The 17122-nt window shown below is 39.6% G+C and overlaps 1 protein-coding gene across 4 annotated transcripts in view; it reads left to right on the top strand.

Moving 5' to 3' along the window:
- Positions 1 to 17122, top strand: part of LOC135501667 (furin-like protease kpc-1) — a 43374-nt gene that overhangs the window by 6929 nt on the left and 19323 nt on the right. For all 4 annotated transcript variants that reach the window (XM_064793930.1, XM_064793922.1, XM_064793915.1 and 1 more), the window contains exon 4: positions 7076 to 7204. In XM_064793930.1, coding sequence (XP_064650000.1) covers positions 7076 to 7204 — 129 coding nt within the window. The remainder of the gene's footprint in view (positions 1 to 7075; positions 7205 to 17122) is intronic.

Genomic DNA, 17122 nt, shown 5'->3' with positions numbered 1-17122 from the left:
AGAGTAAACAGTCAGTCTTCTTTCAGGAGTTTTAGTGGCCTGCAGTTCTGAGCGGATGGCTTCCTCCTGTTCAGTGCCTGCAGCGAACAATATTGGCATATTTCTCTCCCATTTGTTTATCAATTTTGAATGGTCTATCGTGATCAGTTTTGATATTTCCAAGACCACCACAGACCTCAATAATTTGGCCACAAATATCACTTGGTCAGTTGGTGTGTGTGAAATATTGTCCCAAGAGAAATGCTTTCGGTGTTCATTATTTTGGTATATAAATGAAATATGGATTGACCATCATGAATAAATCACATTTTCATGAGGTAGATGGAGAACTCTTTTCAAGAAAACGGTCATATGCACATCTAGAGCAGAGTCAATGCTGGCAGGTACATGTTCTATAGGCTGGCCAACTGCTGATCAAACCAGACTGAAGTTTATCAAGCTACAGGTGTGTGCATCATTTAGCTGTAAAACGCATTTTGATCAATGATTTGAGTAAACTTTCTGAAGGCTGTCTATTTCGCTTTAGAATCAGGTGTTGTAAAAGCTTAGTAAAAGCTTGAAAGTGAAAAACTCAACAAAGTTTTGTCTTTTCTGTCTTTGCATCTTGTACTTGTAAGCAAAGATTTATATCTTGACTGTGATGTGGCCTGAAATCTCTTGCTCTCTATTGTGCCTAAGGCTAAGCACCTACTTCTGCTGCCTTCTTTGCAACTCTAATGCCAGTAATGGTTCCTGTGCGATCATACTTCGATTGATTTCCCCTAGTATATCAAACTATGTCAGTCAGTATATTGCCGAGATTAGCTCTGAAGTGTCATCATGAGAGAAAGACATCATTTGTAGTATATTAGGCGGTGGGCACTTAGTTGATTAGGTTGTGGCAATTCTCGTGATCAAATCACGACTGATTTCCTCAAATTTGGGCATAAATTGTCCCAGGTTGTTGATGACTTGAAGTATTGGATGCTGATGCTGTTGGCAAGACATTTGACACCTCATGGGAGAAATGGCAGAGGGGTTGACGAACCACTGATGATTTACATTTCCCGTTTGTCTGATCTTGAAATTGCTTGAATTTGACTTAATTGATTGCCAGTGGCGATTGGGAGATGCTACATGATAGCATTCACACTAGCCGTGGGTATTGGAACGTGCTCTGAATGGTTAGGACTCATGAGCATTAAGTTCTAAATTCTAAGAGTTTGTGATGGGGTTTCTGAAACTAGTTATTGGCCCCAATGGCCTGTATGGCACTTATGTGATGAGAATGAATAGACCAGTAGAATTGGCCAGTTAGGAACTGTGATGACCATCACCGTAGAATCTCTGTCCAGAACTTTGTCAGCCATCAGTATTGTAGAAGGAAATGAAGGTTTCTCCAAATCAGCCTGCTGTTTATTGCTGCCTGAATTGTCTCGATCAGTAAACTATAGCCAATCAATTCCTATACCTTACGAAATAATTGGAAAGAAGAATCTCCCGATACAAACAATAGGATTGTATTAGATTAAGAACCCACATGGTGGAAGCAGTCAGAGCTGTGGTTTTGCTGCGAAAGCTATTGATTTAGGTTTGGGTATCGATGGATTAGATTCAAACATTCTGAAACTGTGTGCATTTCCTCTACTCTGTGGCAGCATGGTGGTCCAAAAATCGTGTTTCCGTTCAAAGAAATTATCAGGCATTGAAGTTGTAATCAAAGAAGTACAATTTTTCCTTTAAACTTGAGTTTATTTCCTCCAGCCTGCAGGTCTTGATGTTGTTGTTCTAATCTAATAGCCTTCTGACTGTGTAACAAGGTTGCAGCTATCCGCGTGGTGTAAGTGCCGGAAAGGAGGATTTGTTGTTGTGGTTTTCGTTATCATGGGATCTGTTTCAAGGTCTCATGGCCGATCATCGATTCTTTAAGTTAATTAGCTGTCTCAGTCGTGAGTTTCATACCAATTACATCAGTCATGTATCATCGTTATAACAATATAGTCAGACCACTGGCAGGGAAGTCAGGAGCGGTTCTCATGTTAGTCTTATATGTACTCTGAACTATTGTACTGTACAATATCATAGTTATCTCGGAACGAAACTGCTCAAACTAGTCAAACAAGGAGAAAGTATTAGATGTAAACCTGTGCTGAAATTAATTTGCTAATAACACAAGCCAAAACTGTCACAGTTTCAGTATCATTGTTGTGTGAATAAGTTATACCATAACATCTGACGTGAAGTGGATCATATAATGAGCCATGGTGAGTCAAGTGTCCTTCACCTCACCCTGGTTTCCAACTCTCATCCAACCCAATGATTTCCCACATATGTCATCACCATACCAGTTCCTACCGACATGTCAATTTGGACTTCACAAAGTACTGGTGGTTTCCTTGTAAAGGAAATATTTATCATCTCTCAGTTCTCAATTGCAGTGGTGGAGGAATATTTCCTGCAACAAAGGTTGTTCCTGTTAGGATGACTGCTATCTTTGCTGAAGGAATTGTAAGCCTTGCCTTTTACAAAGTTCTTGATACAGTCATACTTCCACACATGTTCCAACAAAGTGGGACTGTGTTAGTGTTACCAGAAGATACATGTATAAATGCCTTTGGATACTGTTTTCCTTCTCTATATTGGTGGTCTCTTAAAAAACTAAAACTATTTGTTGTAATGATTGTTTTTCTGTAGTGGGACTGCCGGAGGGTGGAATCTTTACCATTAACAAAAGTGGAAGCTAATCTCCAAACTGCAGCTGCTACTATATGTGCATTGTTATCTCCATAGGCCTGTTTAGAAAGAGCAGGTCTTGGTCTGATCTAATAAAGCTGTTGTGGCTGCATGAGGCTGATGCCTACCTGCAGATTGCACTGTCTACCTTGCTTCCTCATCAGATTGATATCAAGCACAATGTGCAAGTTGGCTGATGCATTGGTGAGTGTTGGTCTACCTGAAAGATGGCGGTAACCAAGGCACGAAGGGTATAACTGTAATCAGCCAGAGGACTAACAAGATTCTTTGCATCTAATATTGCAACCATAGTCAGCTGAATGCCCTTCCTCTTGCTTGTGAACAGAGGGAGACGTAACTCAAATGTCACGCGTATGGGCAGAAGTGGCCAGTCACGAAATCAATCCAATTTACTCTAAATTTGTTCTCCCTTGAACCACTATAGGTCACCAGGAACCACTTTAAAGGGGTGTGTCTCATATACCTCATATAACCAGTGCTTGGTTAGTGTCATTGATGTGGAGCCAGTTGAAGTGTGAGGTATTGCCAGCAGCTCGTTCAACCTGTCTACCATGGCAGTGGTAGTTTATGTTTTGCATGTATTGTAACAAGTGTATACATCTAGTTTATAAACACACCAATCACAATATTTTAAAAAGTATGAAAGCTTGGTTTAGACCGGCCTCCATGGTAGTAAACCTCAGATTTCTTTATAAGAGTTGGAAGTGAGATTTCTCCCAACCAGTAGTATGATGAATGAGTGATTCCAGTCATCTGGTAATAACCTGTTTACCACACCAAAGCCAAGGGTCTATTTATACATGAACCTAAGCCACTAGGCCTGTTTTTACCTACCACCTGAGATATACTAACTGTTAATCACAGGCAGATCTTAAAGGAGTTGAAATATCATAGTATACTAGGGAATGTTCCTTGACTATTCTATAGTAAGTGTCTAAGATGGGAAAAGATATTGGTGCACATTGTCTGTGGAGAGAAACGCCATAACACCTGTGGCTGCAGCTACACTGGAAGTCAAGTAGATTTCTCGAAAATTTACGAGTTCCTATCTCCAGTGGCCTGTTTCAATTGCTTCACACATGTTCATGTCTCAACAGTTAGTCTGTTTCCCCCTTGCTTGCTGACATTTTTGCAACAGAAAGCATGTTATTCCTGCTGTATAACAAGCGTCACAAAGAAGTAAGCTGTTTTCAGTAAAAAAATACTGCTGAAGTGGCGCACTCATATTCAGTGTTGAGGATCATCCAGCTTACCCTCTTCTGCAGGGGATCCGCTTTAAGAGTGAGACTGGCAGATCTGAATTGAACCAGTTACTGTCTCTCTCTCTTAAAGGTGCTTTCCTAAGTAGCCTTGACCCCTCTCCTTGAACCCTTCTTGTTCCTTCAAGTCTGATCATCTTAGTGCCCGTAGTCCATTACCAAGATCAAAGTGCCATAATTGTATTATATGCGATCATGTTATGGTTGCTGTAATAATCTGTATAACAATGTTTGTAACCTAATCTCATAGCTTGCTTCTGTATTGATCTTGGTTGTCTGTAGGCACAACTTGGCTTGTCTCAACATTACACAAGAACCACATTTTGCCATCAATGACCAAGTTGAATTGGTAGTGGTTGTGGGGTTGCCAATAATCACATGGTATAGACAATACTAATTGCTGGCAATTGCAGTTGCTGAGAGTCAGTGCAACTGATATGAAATAGCTTCATAGAAAACACTTTTTTGGCTAACAGTTCTTGTCGAGAGTCTTTCAATTGTGATTCTTCTCAAAATAGCCCCAGTTTGTAATTAGTAATCCACAAACGTAAGAAGGCGGCAATCAGGGTGATTAGGGAAGATTAATGTCGACACTAAAGTTACTATGAGTGTGAGAGGGTACTATTGGTGTGTTTGTAGGTGGTTGTCTTGACAGTAAGCACTTCCTCTCCCTTTATCCAATCATCTACTTGCTGTATCTTGTGCTACAACCAGTGGTCGAAAAAGAAATTTTGCTCATGAAGGCAACACAAGTTACAACCAACGATTTACGGACATCATCGATTTCAAACCTAATGTAAACTGCTGCAGTGTCTTACAGAAACAGTAGTGATTAGGATGAGCACTTCATTGATCTTACCACAAGAGATGGCTTGAGGTCATTGAAGAGTGGCTTCTTCTTGTTATTGATCGATTCTAGTTGCCTGCATTTACGTCTCGTTATGTCATTCATGATGGAGAATGATTTATCATGCATGGATTTTTTTATCTCGTCAGAAATCAATTGAGAGATGTCGATTTTCAGCTTGGGTGCTGTGACTGTGTCACACACTGCTTCGTGTCATGGTTAAGGGCTGTAGACATGCTGGTTGAATCATTTGTACGGTGTGATGGGGTGGAATTTGTTAGAAGATTTGTGACATGCTTACTCCAGAAGATGTCTATCAAATTATGTCCAAACCCAATGTTGGTTTAGAAGCTGGTAACATGAATTGGGATAAGACTGCCTTAAGTGGTTCAGGTGGCCTCTGCCAAATACCTTCATCCATTCTGTTTCTGCAGGCAGATGCTTGTATATTTGTGTACCACGCTGTTATGTTGATACAGCTTTTAGCTTTGCAGAACAAAAATCATAAAGCTGACTTCTTACACTTTTCTTGATTGACCTTTCTGGTGATTCTTATAGAAATGGCAAATGTAACAATGCTGAAATGGATGCTTTATTGATAGGAATTCCTACCAAGAATGCCTGTTATCTTTTCCAGCATGCTGCCATTCATTCCCGCTCCCATATCACATGCCAGCATGGAATCCCACGTTTAGTATTCCAGCCGTGTCTCGCTTGTTACACTGATTATTGACCGTGGCTACATCACCATGATTAGCTTCACGATTCAACATGAAATTAGATCATTTACGGTATTGATTGAGATTTACATCCTCAGTATCGCTTCCCACTATTGGAAAATTACCCTCAGATGAGGATTTGGATACAGATTGACCCAAACTTTCATAACCTGATAACATTAATGAAAACTTCAATCGATAGTCTTGGAGTTGGGGTTCACTGGCAGTGACACATGTTGAACTGTAGCCAAGCACATCTGAATTTGAAGCTTTTTGTCATCTTCACTCTTACTTGTCGGAGTACTATAGTAACAGTCTTCTGGAAATCACTATGATAATTAGGATCTGATCTGATAAGTAAGCTGTCAGTCAGAAGTAAATTTAGTAAACTCACAGGAATGAGCTTTGGCAACCTTCAAGTGACTGAGTTGCCTGTGAAAGAACACATTTCCAACAAGGTTACTACATAGTATAGAATTTTTAAGTAAACCTGTATTTCTGAATCCATCACTTTAAATGTGTTGCAATACTTATCATGTTGCCTACAACTTTAATGTTACGATTTGCCAAGTTCTTGCAGGTGGTAAACTGAAGTTTAGACATGTGTTAAAGGGCATTTTGCTTTTTCATTACAGCGATTCTGTAGTGCTTTACAGAATGCTTCATAACATCTGTATCTTTCAAGTCTTAACCCTCAAGCCCAATACATAATTTACCCGAACATTTCCACAAGATGAAATACTACTATGGTGCGTATTATGCGCACATCGTAACTCTTCTAGTTGTTGCTTCACGATATTGATTGAGTATTTCACGCTTACCGCTAATACCATCTAGAGCCTTGGCATCAAAACAGAACAAGATAACTAATGCTGCAAAATCTGATCCCCAAGGGCTAGTTACAGCACCAATATTTAGAGAGATCTCTTCTGTCATTTCAAGTAGGATGTTGAATTCCTTTCCTCTGCTTGATGCTCAATGTTATTGCTCATTTCAGATAATTACTCGGACTCAATTGGCCAGTTCACGTGGCAAGGGATCTTCTTTGCAACGTTTCTTGTCATCACACTGGCTCGGTCTTTTATTGTTTTGTATTTCTGATTAGAACCATCCTTTGTTCTTGTAATGTTGTATTCAAGCCACATTACAGTGAAAGTTGAACCAAGTCTGCACTTGCCTGGACAGCCCTGCAGACCAATTTCATCAATCAGTGACAAGCTAGTGATCTCGTATTACCAATGTTCCAGCTGAAGCAGCCGTAGATTTGATTGTTATTGGATGTGATCTCAATGTAGAATGTCTGGATCATCGATCATACATGTACCATGTCTGTCCACTCAAGTATGAAATGGGGGAGTGGAGGTCCATTGTCGCAGGGATGAAAGTGACTGATAATCCAGTATCTTGCCGAATATGACTCCCTTCGTTTCTTTCTTAACATTTTGTAGATCATTTCAATCACCCATCATCTGTGCTTGGAGTGACTATACATGGTGTTACTTATTTTCTACTTTCAGAATCGAGAGTCAGGTGGAAATATGAATGTAGAACATGCCTGGAAAAGAGGCTTCACAGGCAAAGGCGTTGTGGTTTCTATATTAGACGACGGCATAGAAAGAGACCATCCAGATTTAGCCAAAAATTATGTAAGTATCATTTTCAGATATTTCTTGCAATTCTTGCCGTGGGTTGGAACGTCCCCGCAATGAGCGCATTACTTAACTTGGAAAGAAGTGGCAGGAAGGGATTCATATTCGTGACTTCTTTGTCCAAAACCAGGCACTCTGACCACTATGCTACCATACTTCCCTGTGTGGCTTTGATATGACTGAACCATTGATGATCTACTGTCATATGATGTGACCTCGTTAACCCAACAATAGGAAATAACAAAGCACTTGTTGGTTGCTATTGCAATGAAAAATTATGGCTTGAAAGTTATTACCGTGCTGATTCACCTAATAGTGGGATATTTGGTACTTTAACTCTTGGCTGAGGGTGTTCTGTCCCCAGGCCAATTATGGCAATGGTGATCATTGTGTCTGTTCTGAGCAGTATTTCAGCTGCGTTTCTGCTTGTTCACCATAAGTATGGCAATTTGGTACCCTGATAGCTAATGCTGTTTATCTTGTTGTTGATAAAGTCAGATTGCCTACCACCATCAGGACCTATCGTCACTCTCTGCAGTTTGAACTCTGCTACCACTTTACTGACCCAGGCTGTGCTCACGGGAGCATCTTATAAAGCCGAAAAAGCAAGCACTGTCATATTTGATGTACCACAACCACAGCCAATGGATGATTTTCCTTGGTGCCAACATGATGGATGTAGCCACCATCAAGAGACTGTGAGCTTTATGTTTTATGCATGGTTTATCACCTATAAACCATGTACAGTCTAACTGTGGTTGTGACATGATGACCAATGCTTGGTTGGCAGTGACGAGCTCTCATCCACTCTTGAAAAATTAGTGCTGAAAATACTTAGCCACTGCGAGCTGGAAACTTGGTGTCTAAAATACATTTAAAGTTATTTCCAACTGATTGAAAATCCTTTTATTTTAAGTGAGTTATGACCTGGCCAATGGGCAGTGTTGCTAAGAAGACATATCTGGGCACAGACATTCAGTTAATATCCATCTTATGTACCATACCAATTACAATATATCTGATGAAGTAATTTGCAGTAGCAGTAGCAGTTGCATTGACACAATCACTGGCATTCAGACTTTGTAGCATGGGATGTCCTGTACATCCAATCCGGTAGGATGTCCTGCCATGACAGGATGTCCTGCCATGACAGGATGTCCTGTCATGGCAGGACATCCATGCATGAATCACTTTATAGTAGTGCAGCAAATGCAAATGGGTTGCGAGAAGAAAAAGGCAACAAATAGATTGGAAAAGCGACAATTTGCTCTTGCTCAGCTCTAAAGATAGCTTCACCTGGGATAGAGGAACTCAAGTGCCACTATACAGCCTTAAATCCATTAAAGCTGTCTCATTCATGATGCTGGTTTATAGTCGGAAGACGTTAATTACTCACAGCCAGGATGCTAATCCATCACTGGAATAGTAAGGCAAGAAAGATGCATGAAGTTGACGTCAGAGCTCGGTTTACCAGGAGATCTGTCGGTGAAGGCAAAATTGATGACAAACACTGACAAACGCTTTTACTGAGATGATGAAATCTGTGAAGAATTCCCACAGGAAAAACACTACTTTCTTTAATTTGCTTTTTATGAAGCATTGGTTTTGTTTGCTTTAAGTTGAAATTTAAAAGTTAGGAACTGGTCAAAACTATCAGCGCTTACATGTACCTTATATGATGTTCTGAGTTTGTAAAATCTACTGGAAGCAGATTGAGAATGCCCTCTACTTTTGTGAGTCTGCTTTACTGACAATGGTTATCATTGATGTTTTTCTTCAGAGAAAGTAAATTACTTGCATCACAGAGGGCAAAAATATAATCAGTGATAAATCGCCTACCATGCCTGTAGTTTTTTGTGCAATGAGACAATGTCTTGCTGCACATAAATTGGCCTTTTTGGCCAGTTCTGGACCATGGTGACAGCAATCCTATTAGCTGTAAAGATAGTGACAGTGTACAGCAAATGATGTTGCCGGAGCGGAAATAGAGAATGGTGAAGAAAGACGTGATTGATACTGCTCTTTGCCCTGATAATTGCCTAGCCAAATGATGCATGTTGGGCTCGCTCCCACAGTCATCAATATAACATCACTGTGATCTATCTAATTGCTACCCGAGGACCCTTCTAATCAAAGAATCTAATCTAATGCACCAGGAATTCAGAGATGGTGGTATGTCTTCATTTGTTTCAGCTGCTGTAGCTCCTGACTCAAGGACATTACCATTAAGGTAATAACCTAGGTTGCTCTTGTGTGCTCATATTGCTCTTGGGGAAATATGCTCGCTCATAGCCTTTGGTAGCCTGACCCTCTGCTTGCTGGCCAGTGACAGTAAAGGATTTCTTTTGGCAAGAAAGCCAGTGATGACCAAGGCATTAAAAAAGAGAAGAGTTGTCTGGAATGGTTCATATTGCATTGAGTAACATCAAAGAAGACATAGATGGGATGGTTCGTGACTGTTTTACAGACAGGCATGGAAGATTGAGGATACATTGAAATGCATCATATGCACTGTTCCTATAGCAGCTCTGTACTTCAAAGCTCTTTCATTCCATCGCGGCTAAAAGTTGAAATCTACCATAAAGCTGAAAGATAGTGAGGTGATAACATCAGAACTTGCAGTAATGACCTTCTCTTTGTGATGAAATAAAGTTGGTTATTTACTCAAAAATTAGATAGTATCCTGTCAGTAGTTTTGCTTAGGTTGCATCTGTTAAAGTCTGTCTTTATCCTAATGATTTATGGCTTTCTTCTCAAGACATTTGATTGTAAGGTTAGATTGGAGGCCAAGATAGCTGCAATCAGCCTTCTCACACCACAGACTGAAAAACACCACACAAGATTTATCCCCTAATGTTGTTTTTGCCTGAAGATCATATCTCAGAGTGGCACGTGGGGTGCAAAACACTTTTCTTCTCTTATGTTGATGTGATGTCGGAGATTTTAATCATGTTTGATTGGTGCCCTGACCGATCATTCTTCAAAACCCACCTCACAATATCTGTCACCGAGTCTCCGGGATATTTTCAAATGAAATTTTCTTGATTCAAGATGAAAGGAATCTTACTGTGACAATATTGGCAATTCAGAGAGGGCCTCTCATAAGATGGTTGCTGAAATGAACAGTTCCCAAACGTGCTCTATAACAAGTTGAGACTGAAAGTAAAAGTCTAATTCCTTTGGCAATAAGGGATCACTGTTGCTTCCTATCTCATGAGTACACTTACTCCCTGAATTAACTCTTCAAAAGTGCAGTGGTCCTTGGGGTTACAGTTGATTGGGCCATTGTTATCTAACCTGATTTATGGACAAATAAGTGCTTTGAGTTGTAAGTTAATACCGTCTTCCATTGCACCAACGCATTTGTTGGCACACTGGGCCAATTCATTTTGGATTGTTAGTGCTCCCAGTCCCAGTCCCCACCCACTCATACAAGATACAAGATTACAAGACAGAACATCGCCATGTCTGACCACAATAGCATTCTCCACATAACTTAGGTTCCACTGGCCACCAGGAAACAATCTTGCACCAGCAACTAAACATCCATTTTGTAATTTGGACACACTGCCTCAAAAAACCTTCATATCGTACATTAATCTTTACGGGTGTCATGTAATTTTGTGATTGGGTCCCACCATCCCCACATATCTCTTTCTCAATGTGACATAAAATATCTTTCGTCTTTTGGTAACATTCTCCGATAACGGTGGTCTAAAGAAATGGCAGGCTGCTTTTTTGTCCATTAATGGTAGAATGGATTGTCCTCACGTCTGGCAAAAGTTAGCCTTGTTGAATATGAGTTTCTTGCCATGTGTCACTTCGTATAAGGGTGGTGAAGACTGTAATGATATTCATCAATGGCCAGGTGGAATCCCAGGAACTACTGAATATATCTGGTAGTACATTTAATACCAGTGATTCATACTCTGAAAACCTGTTTGGTATTCTGGCAGCTAAACCAATGTGATCAGTAATCATTGTCATGTCAGATTGGATTCTGAGCTACAGGTTTGAGTTGATACTCATGTCTGGCTTGATTTCTATCTTTACCGGTCCTGTGTATTGATGAGCTGGCCCCTGATTCATTCCAAGCAATCAGTAATGGGGATTTATGGCTCAAGCTCTTTAGTCATGCAATTCCCCAATCTGTCCTGATCTGTTTTTGTTTGGCATCAGCTAGGTCTGATTTTTACCTTCTCTACAGATGATCTGTTCCAAATCAGATGGTGGATCTTGGAAATTGGATGAGTTGTGATGACCTTTAAAAAACAGGTTTTCATACATGTATGTGAAAGACCTCTTAAAAAGCTTTTAAGGACCATCTGTGCTATTTTCTTGACTCAATTAAAGTACCAAGTCATAATACCCTAAGTGTTTCATGTTAGACAGTTCAAGAAATCAGTACACAACCAAGACAATTACTTTTTCATGCCTATCTGATATGGAGCTATTCCGGTTTGCATCTGTTGAGTTTATAATATAAGAAAATAAAAAGTTTTTCGCAATGTTTTTCACACTGATCTGATGGAACTAATCTGTATGTGTCAGGCCCATTGTGAAGTATATTGACTGTGTTTTTGAACTGAGTTCTTCAAAAGAAATAAAAAGGAAAGGAGCATCTCAGTTGTTGAATCGAGAATTGTTCATGACTGTCATAACTTCAGCAATAACTGTCAATGTTGAAACTCATAAATCTGAAAAAATTGGACTGCCCATTCTGTTTCAGTTTCGATATTAGATCCATCAAGTTTCAAACTTTCAATATCTGTCAATCAGCTTGATTCAGGGAAGATTCCAACTTTGAGATTTGCTGTCGATTGATGATAATGATGATGTTTCGTTTCTAAAAGATATTGGTTTCCTTGGTTACCAGGGTTTGCCAAACCTTTGTGCCTTTGAAATCTAGACTGGAGGATGGTGGATTTGCAGAATTATTGCAGTGTCATGACGTTGCAAACATTTTAGTAATAAACACATCAGAAGTGGTTGTCTGTCAAGAAAATTTCAGTTTATGCAAAATTGGATTTCCCAAGTTTTAATTGTTGATGATGACAACATTCCAATTTTATTTTGATTAATTTCTTCTTTAGACGCTGAGTTTGCCATCTTTCTTTTGTTGCTATGACTTGAATAAAGCGACTTGGGTCTTTGTGGGAGAAGTGGATTTCACTGCTTTCATGTGACCAGAAAGCAATTATTTCAGAGTTATTGGATTCTGAGTAACTAAAAGATGTAAAGGCAACAGATGCTATGATCATGTTGTATCCTTTGTGATATTGAATTGCTTGGTTCACGAACTCAGGTGATTGCACTGTTGATCCCTCAGCCCCTCCCACTCCCCATCCGGTCATCAGTTTGCTAGAGAATTAAAGTCAGCTGGGTGTTTGCCTTAGCCGCCGGACAGCTCATGAAGGGTCGGAGAGAGTGCCACTTCCCTGGGCTGGATATTGGTCCATCACAGGTTAACTTCCCAGGCAAAGCTGTGTCAAATAATCCTGTTTGGCAAATCGACTTCTGCTATGGTAACTCACTCTCGGGTCCTTACCATTTGCCATTCCTAACCGGTGTGTGTGATTACTTCGTTAATGGTTCCCATGGATGTCACCACATGAATAGTAATCCCTGCGTTCATGTGGCTAAATCGAGAACATGATGGCCTGGGGTGCAGTGATCAAATTGAATACTTAGAATTTGATTTGATTATTCTGCAGACGCTTACTGATGTAAGTAATTACCCTTGGGCTTCGTTACCAGACCCTCTGGTACTATATCACTGGCAAATATTTAACATTGTCGGCCTGACTTGACTGTATCAGGTTATATAGAGTACGATATAGCTGCGGGTAATATTCATTACTCGGAAGGTTTTCTTACAAGTATTACGCATTCAAGATTGTGATGCGTATGGCACTCGTTCTGTAATCTGAAGGCACAAAAACTCAGCAAAATGCTGCAGAATCTTTCGCATGGATGTGACATTCAAAACTAGTGTTAGGTGCAGACTCTATGCCCTTGATGGCTTGCAAATCGAATAAATTATCTCAGAATCTTTATATGGCGTGATTGCCATAATCTCAGATTCTTTGACTAATTTCGCCGAACAGCGTCATCAGCCGAAACGACACGAGATCAACAAGGATACATCTTTTTCTTCCAATTCGCAAAGTTGAAATGTATATATGATCAGGGCCTGCTGGTTGCTACAGTGATTGCTCTATGTTTGTGTAATCTTCACCTTAATACTTTGATAATGAATCAATCTAAATATGATCTATTTTAAGTTCGTTTTACGGTGTTACTCAGGCTTACAATTTCCTTCTAGGTTTCACTGGACAATTTTAAATGTAACATGTGAATCTTAGGACATATAAAAAGTCACTTCAGCTTGACCAAATGCATGATGATCATATTCATAATGTATGTTTCTGATAATCCTGTTGCCTCCTATATTAACAGGACAGCAATGATCTTGGCGCCAACTGCCTAATCCATGCAGCCTTGACCTTTGCTCAGCTGCCAATATGATATGATCAGCATCTCATTACTCAAAGCATGAAGTCCATTTCACCTTCATTCCGGCACCATTTTTATCCCGACATTTTGTTATTCACCCGAGGCAATTTTCGCCCAGATAAAGAGATATGTGAAAAATTATTTCTAAGGCAGCTATCAGTTGAGCACTACAACAGAACTGATGACACATGCTGTTGATAAATATCTTTAATCAAACTGGTGTGAATGTATCGCTGACATTTTCGCATTTTCATTAGATTTGTAAAGTTTGGCCATTTTTGCAAAAATCTCTATGTGGAAGTCATTGCTGGATCATGATGGGTGTGCCTGGATCTTGATTTCCATCTCTGCCTAGTCAGACGATGGAAATGCTTTCACTTTTCTTATCTCTGTCATTATTGATCAAGAATGCCTGGGTATTGACGGTTGTATCATCAATGTCAAACCAAAACCACAATCATGTCAATTTTTTCTTGGGTTAGACTAAGTGATTTGTTGAAAAAAGGTTGGATAGATACATGATGATTACGTGTGTAGCTGAACATTGCTGAATTCAATGTAAAAACTGACATTTCTTTCTTTTTCCAAGCTAGACCGAGTAAAGCTTAGCATCGCCAAATAAGCATTTCCCTATTAACCACAACCCCAAGGAGAAAATAGAATGCTCTACTTGTCAGCGACAAAACTGCTCTCGACACTTTGTAACCAACCATACATGTTTCTTCAACATTTTACAGTACACTTGACGATATTTTGCATGGATCTTCTATGCATGCTGTCGTTACCACATGACTAATGCCCAGGCAATGAGGGTGTTCAATATTGATTCTCTGAGGAAGACTCTGTCATGGTTACCTTGGGACTGGACTCCAGGCTTTGTCACTGACACAGCGCAGCTGAGCTTAGCAGCTATGGAAAGTAATTTTGTTTGCTGATACTAAAAACTGCCAATAAGGTTGCTGTGGCTCTTGGTAATTGCACCAGTGTATAAACTGCGACTGGAATAATGTATCCACAGCTAAGAGAGTGTCATACTGTCGATGAGAATGTGATGCTCTGTGAATCCAGGGGTGCATTTGTTCTCATCTGAAGCATGAAGTGTCGGTCTAAAAGGACCGCTCTTATACCTATTACTGTAGAGTAAGTTGTTGGTTCAAACTGCTATAGTGCATTTCTTGTTGCTCAATATTCCTTACGTTGCTATACTGCCGCTGATTGTTCTTCTTTATTTCTGGTAAACCAAGGTATCTACCACTGCCAAGCTACAATCTATTAAGTAAACAGTGCCACATATGGTGTGTTTAGTCTGCATAGACTGCTCGGAGTGACCAAATCACTGGTGGCAAAAGAGGTTAATCCCAAATGCATTGGAAGAAGAATAGAATGTTTTGTCACAAAAATAAGATAGAGCTTATTTATGGTACAGCTAGAGAGAAAGCAAGAAAAAGTATCCAATGACCGGGTTGGGTTCTGTGATCGATCGATGTAAGTCCAGTGTGGCTCGTGTCTCACCAGCTAGATGGATTGGATTAATGCTAGATACGGGGCCAGTGGACGAGGGATTATGGATTTATGGAAGCAGGACCCTTTTCTTGTTGTTTAATCATTAAAAGAAACCCCACTGTCAGAGCAAATGATAAAAAGAGAGACAGAGACAGTATGCTTGAATATGGTGTCTGCTTTGGAGAATGTGACTGAGGATGTTTCCTTGAATCCCTTTCTTTGCTGCCGAGCGCCGGCCGCTTTGCAACAAAATATTGAACATTAAAGCGAAATTGAAATTTGAAGCAGAAATTTATTGCTTGATTTAGATTGGATTCAAGCTATATTAATAATTCAAATGGACCTCATCCCAAAGGTAGAATGATTTATTGCTTCCTCTACAAGTGGATGCCTTGGGACATCTCTTCCTTCAGAAATAATGTCCATCTTTTCTTGAAGCCTGGAGAATAATTATCCATATATTACACTGTCATGCAAACTGATACGATCAAGGGATATATCTTGTAGATTGTTTTTGAAAAATTTACACAAAGTATGACTCTCCCAATAAATAAGTTGAATTCCATTCCAGCCTTCATTTGAAATGCTGTAAATCGAAAGTATGATATTGTCTGGTACCAAAACCTTAAAATATGCCAATGCCTAATTTCAGAATGAAGCATAGGTGTATTATTGTTGCATATCGTGTTTGATAATCCCCTCATTGTGTGTAACAAATTGATCAGATCCGAACTCAGATGTGCGTCAATGTACGATATAAATATATCCTTCCTGTGGAATTGCATCAATTCATCATATTCTGGTGTTGAGTATTCAGGACTGATCAGATTGGAAAAAAATATCAGGAAACGCATAAAGAATCGAATATATCATGATAATTGTTTCCCATCAGGCAGTGCTTATCAGAAGCTTCAGAGCGGATTGTCATGTCAATTTGTTATAGACAATTTTCAAATTTTCAATTAGTTGAAACAATATCTCTATCAAAATGCCAAGTGGCTTCAAATAAGCCAGTATGTGTCACTGCATGCTAGAGTTGGACGTACTACACAAACTTATATAGAAATACTGCTTCTCTTAACACATATTGATGTTCATTTGTGGCTTACTGGAGAGGTTTTGAAACGTTTTAATTATTCCTAAACAACAGCGGGCTGCAATGGCCTGAGAGCATTCTTAAAGTGATTACATTAGGGCATATGACAGCAGATCCATCAAATTCAGGTTTGAAACCCAAGAGGGAGATATATGGTACCATTTTATTTTCTATTTTATTTTCGTCAATGAAAGCCAGCTCAATTGAATTAGGTTCCCTATTATTCAATTATGGTGCGACTTATAGTATTTTTCATCAGTCTAATTGTTACAGAGTCACAGTTAACTGATAAACAGGCAAATCTATATTCTACTCCAAACATATCTAATTTGGCTTCATGGACAGCTTGGAAAGCGAAATATCTGGTGTTTGCTTGATTTGATCATGGAAGGCAGCGGTAAGGGGTTGTTGATTGCTAATTGGAGTAACAGTGTCAGATTTGATCATGGTGATTACAAGACTGGTTTTACGATCCTGTTATGGTTTGAATAGCAATTCTTTGGCAAGGTTTGGTTGAAGAGCTTGCTCATTAGCCACCACTGAAAGTTTCCACCATGGTGTTCGTATATTTGTATTGAGATTGCTCTGTCACATTTGGTATTGTGGAGGAAATTCTTCAAGTTATGAAGGAAATTGATGTTGAAAAGATATCAGGTGACCCTCTGTTGCCAAGATTTGAGGTCTTCTTCTCAGTGAAAGAAGTTGTCTGTCGTAGGGGATCCTGTTGTCCAATAATCAGGCCCCTGATACAGATTTCTTGATGCCAAGAAGTCTTCCTCAGGTCTACTTGGTTTTAGTCA

Source organism: Lineus longissimus, chromosome 2 (genome assembly GCF_910592395.1).
Source record: "Lineus longissimus chromosome 2, tnLinLong1.2, whole genome shotgun sequence".
In the NCBI taxonomy this organism is placed as follows: Eukaryota; Metazoa; Nemertea; class Pilidiophora; order Heteronemertea; family Lineidae; genus Lineus; species Lineus longissimus.
Note: the sequence above shows the minus strand (reverse complement) of the source record. Positions and strands in the feature narration are given on the sequence as shown.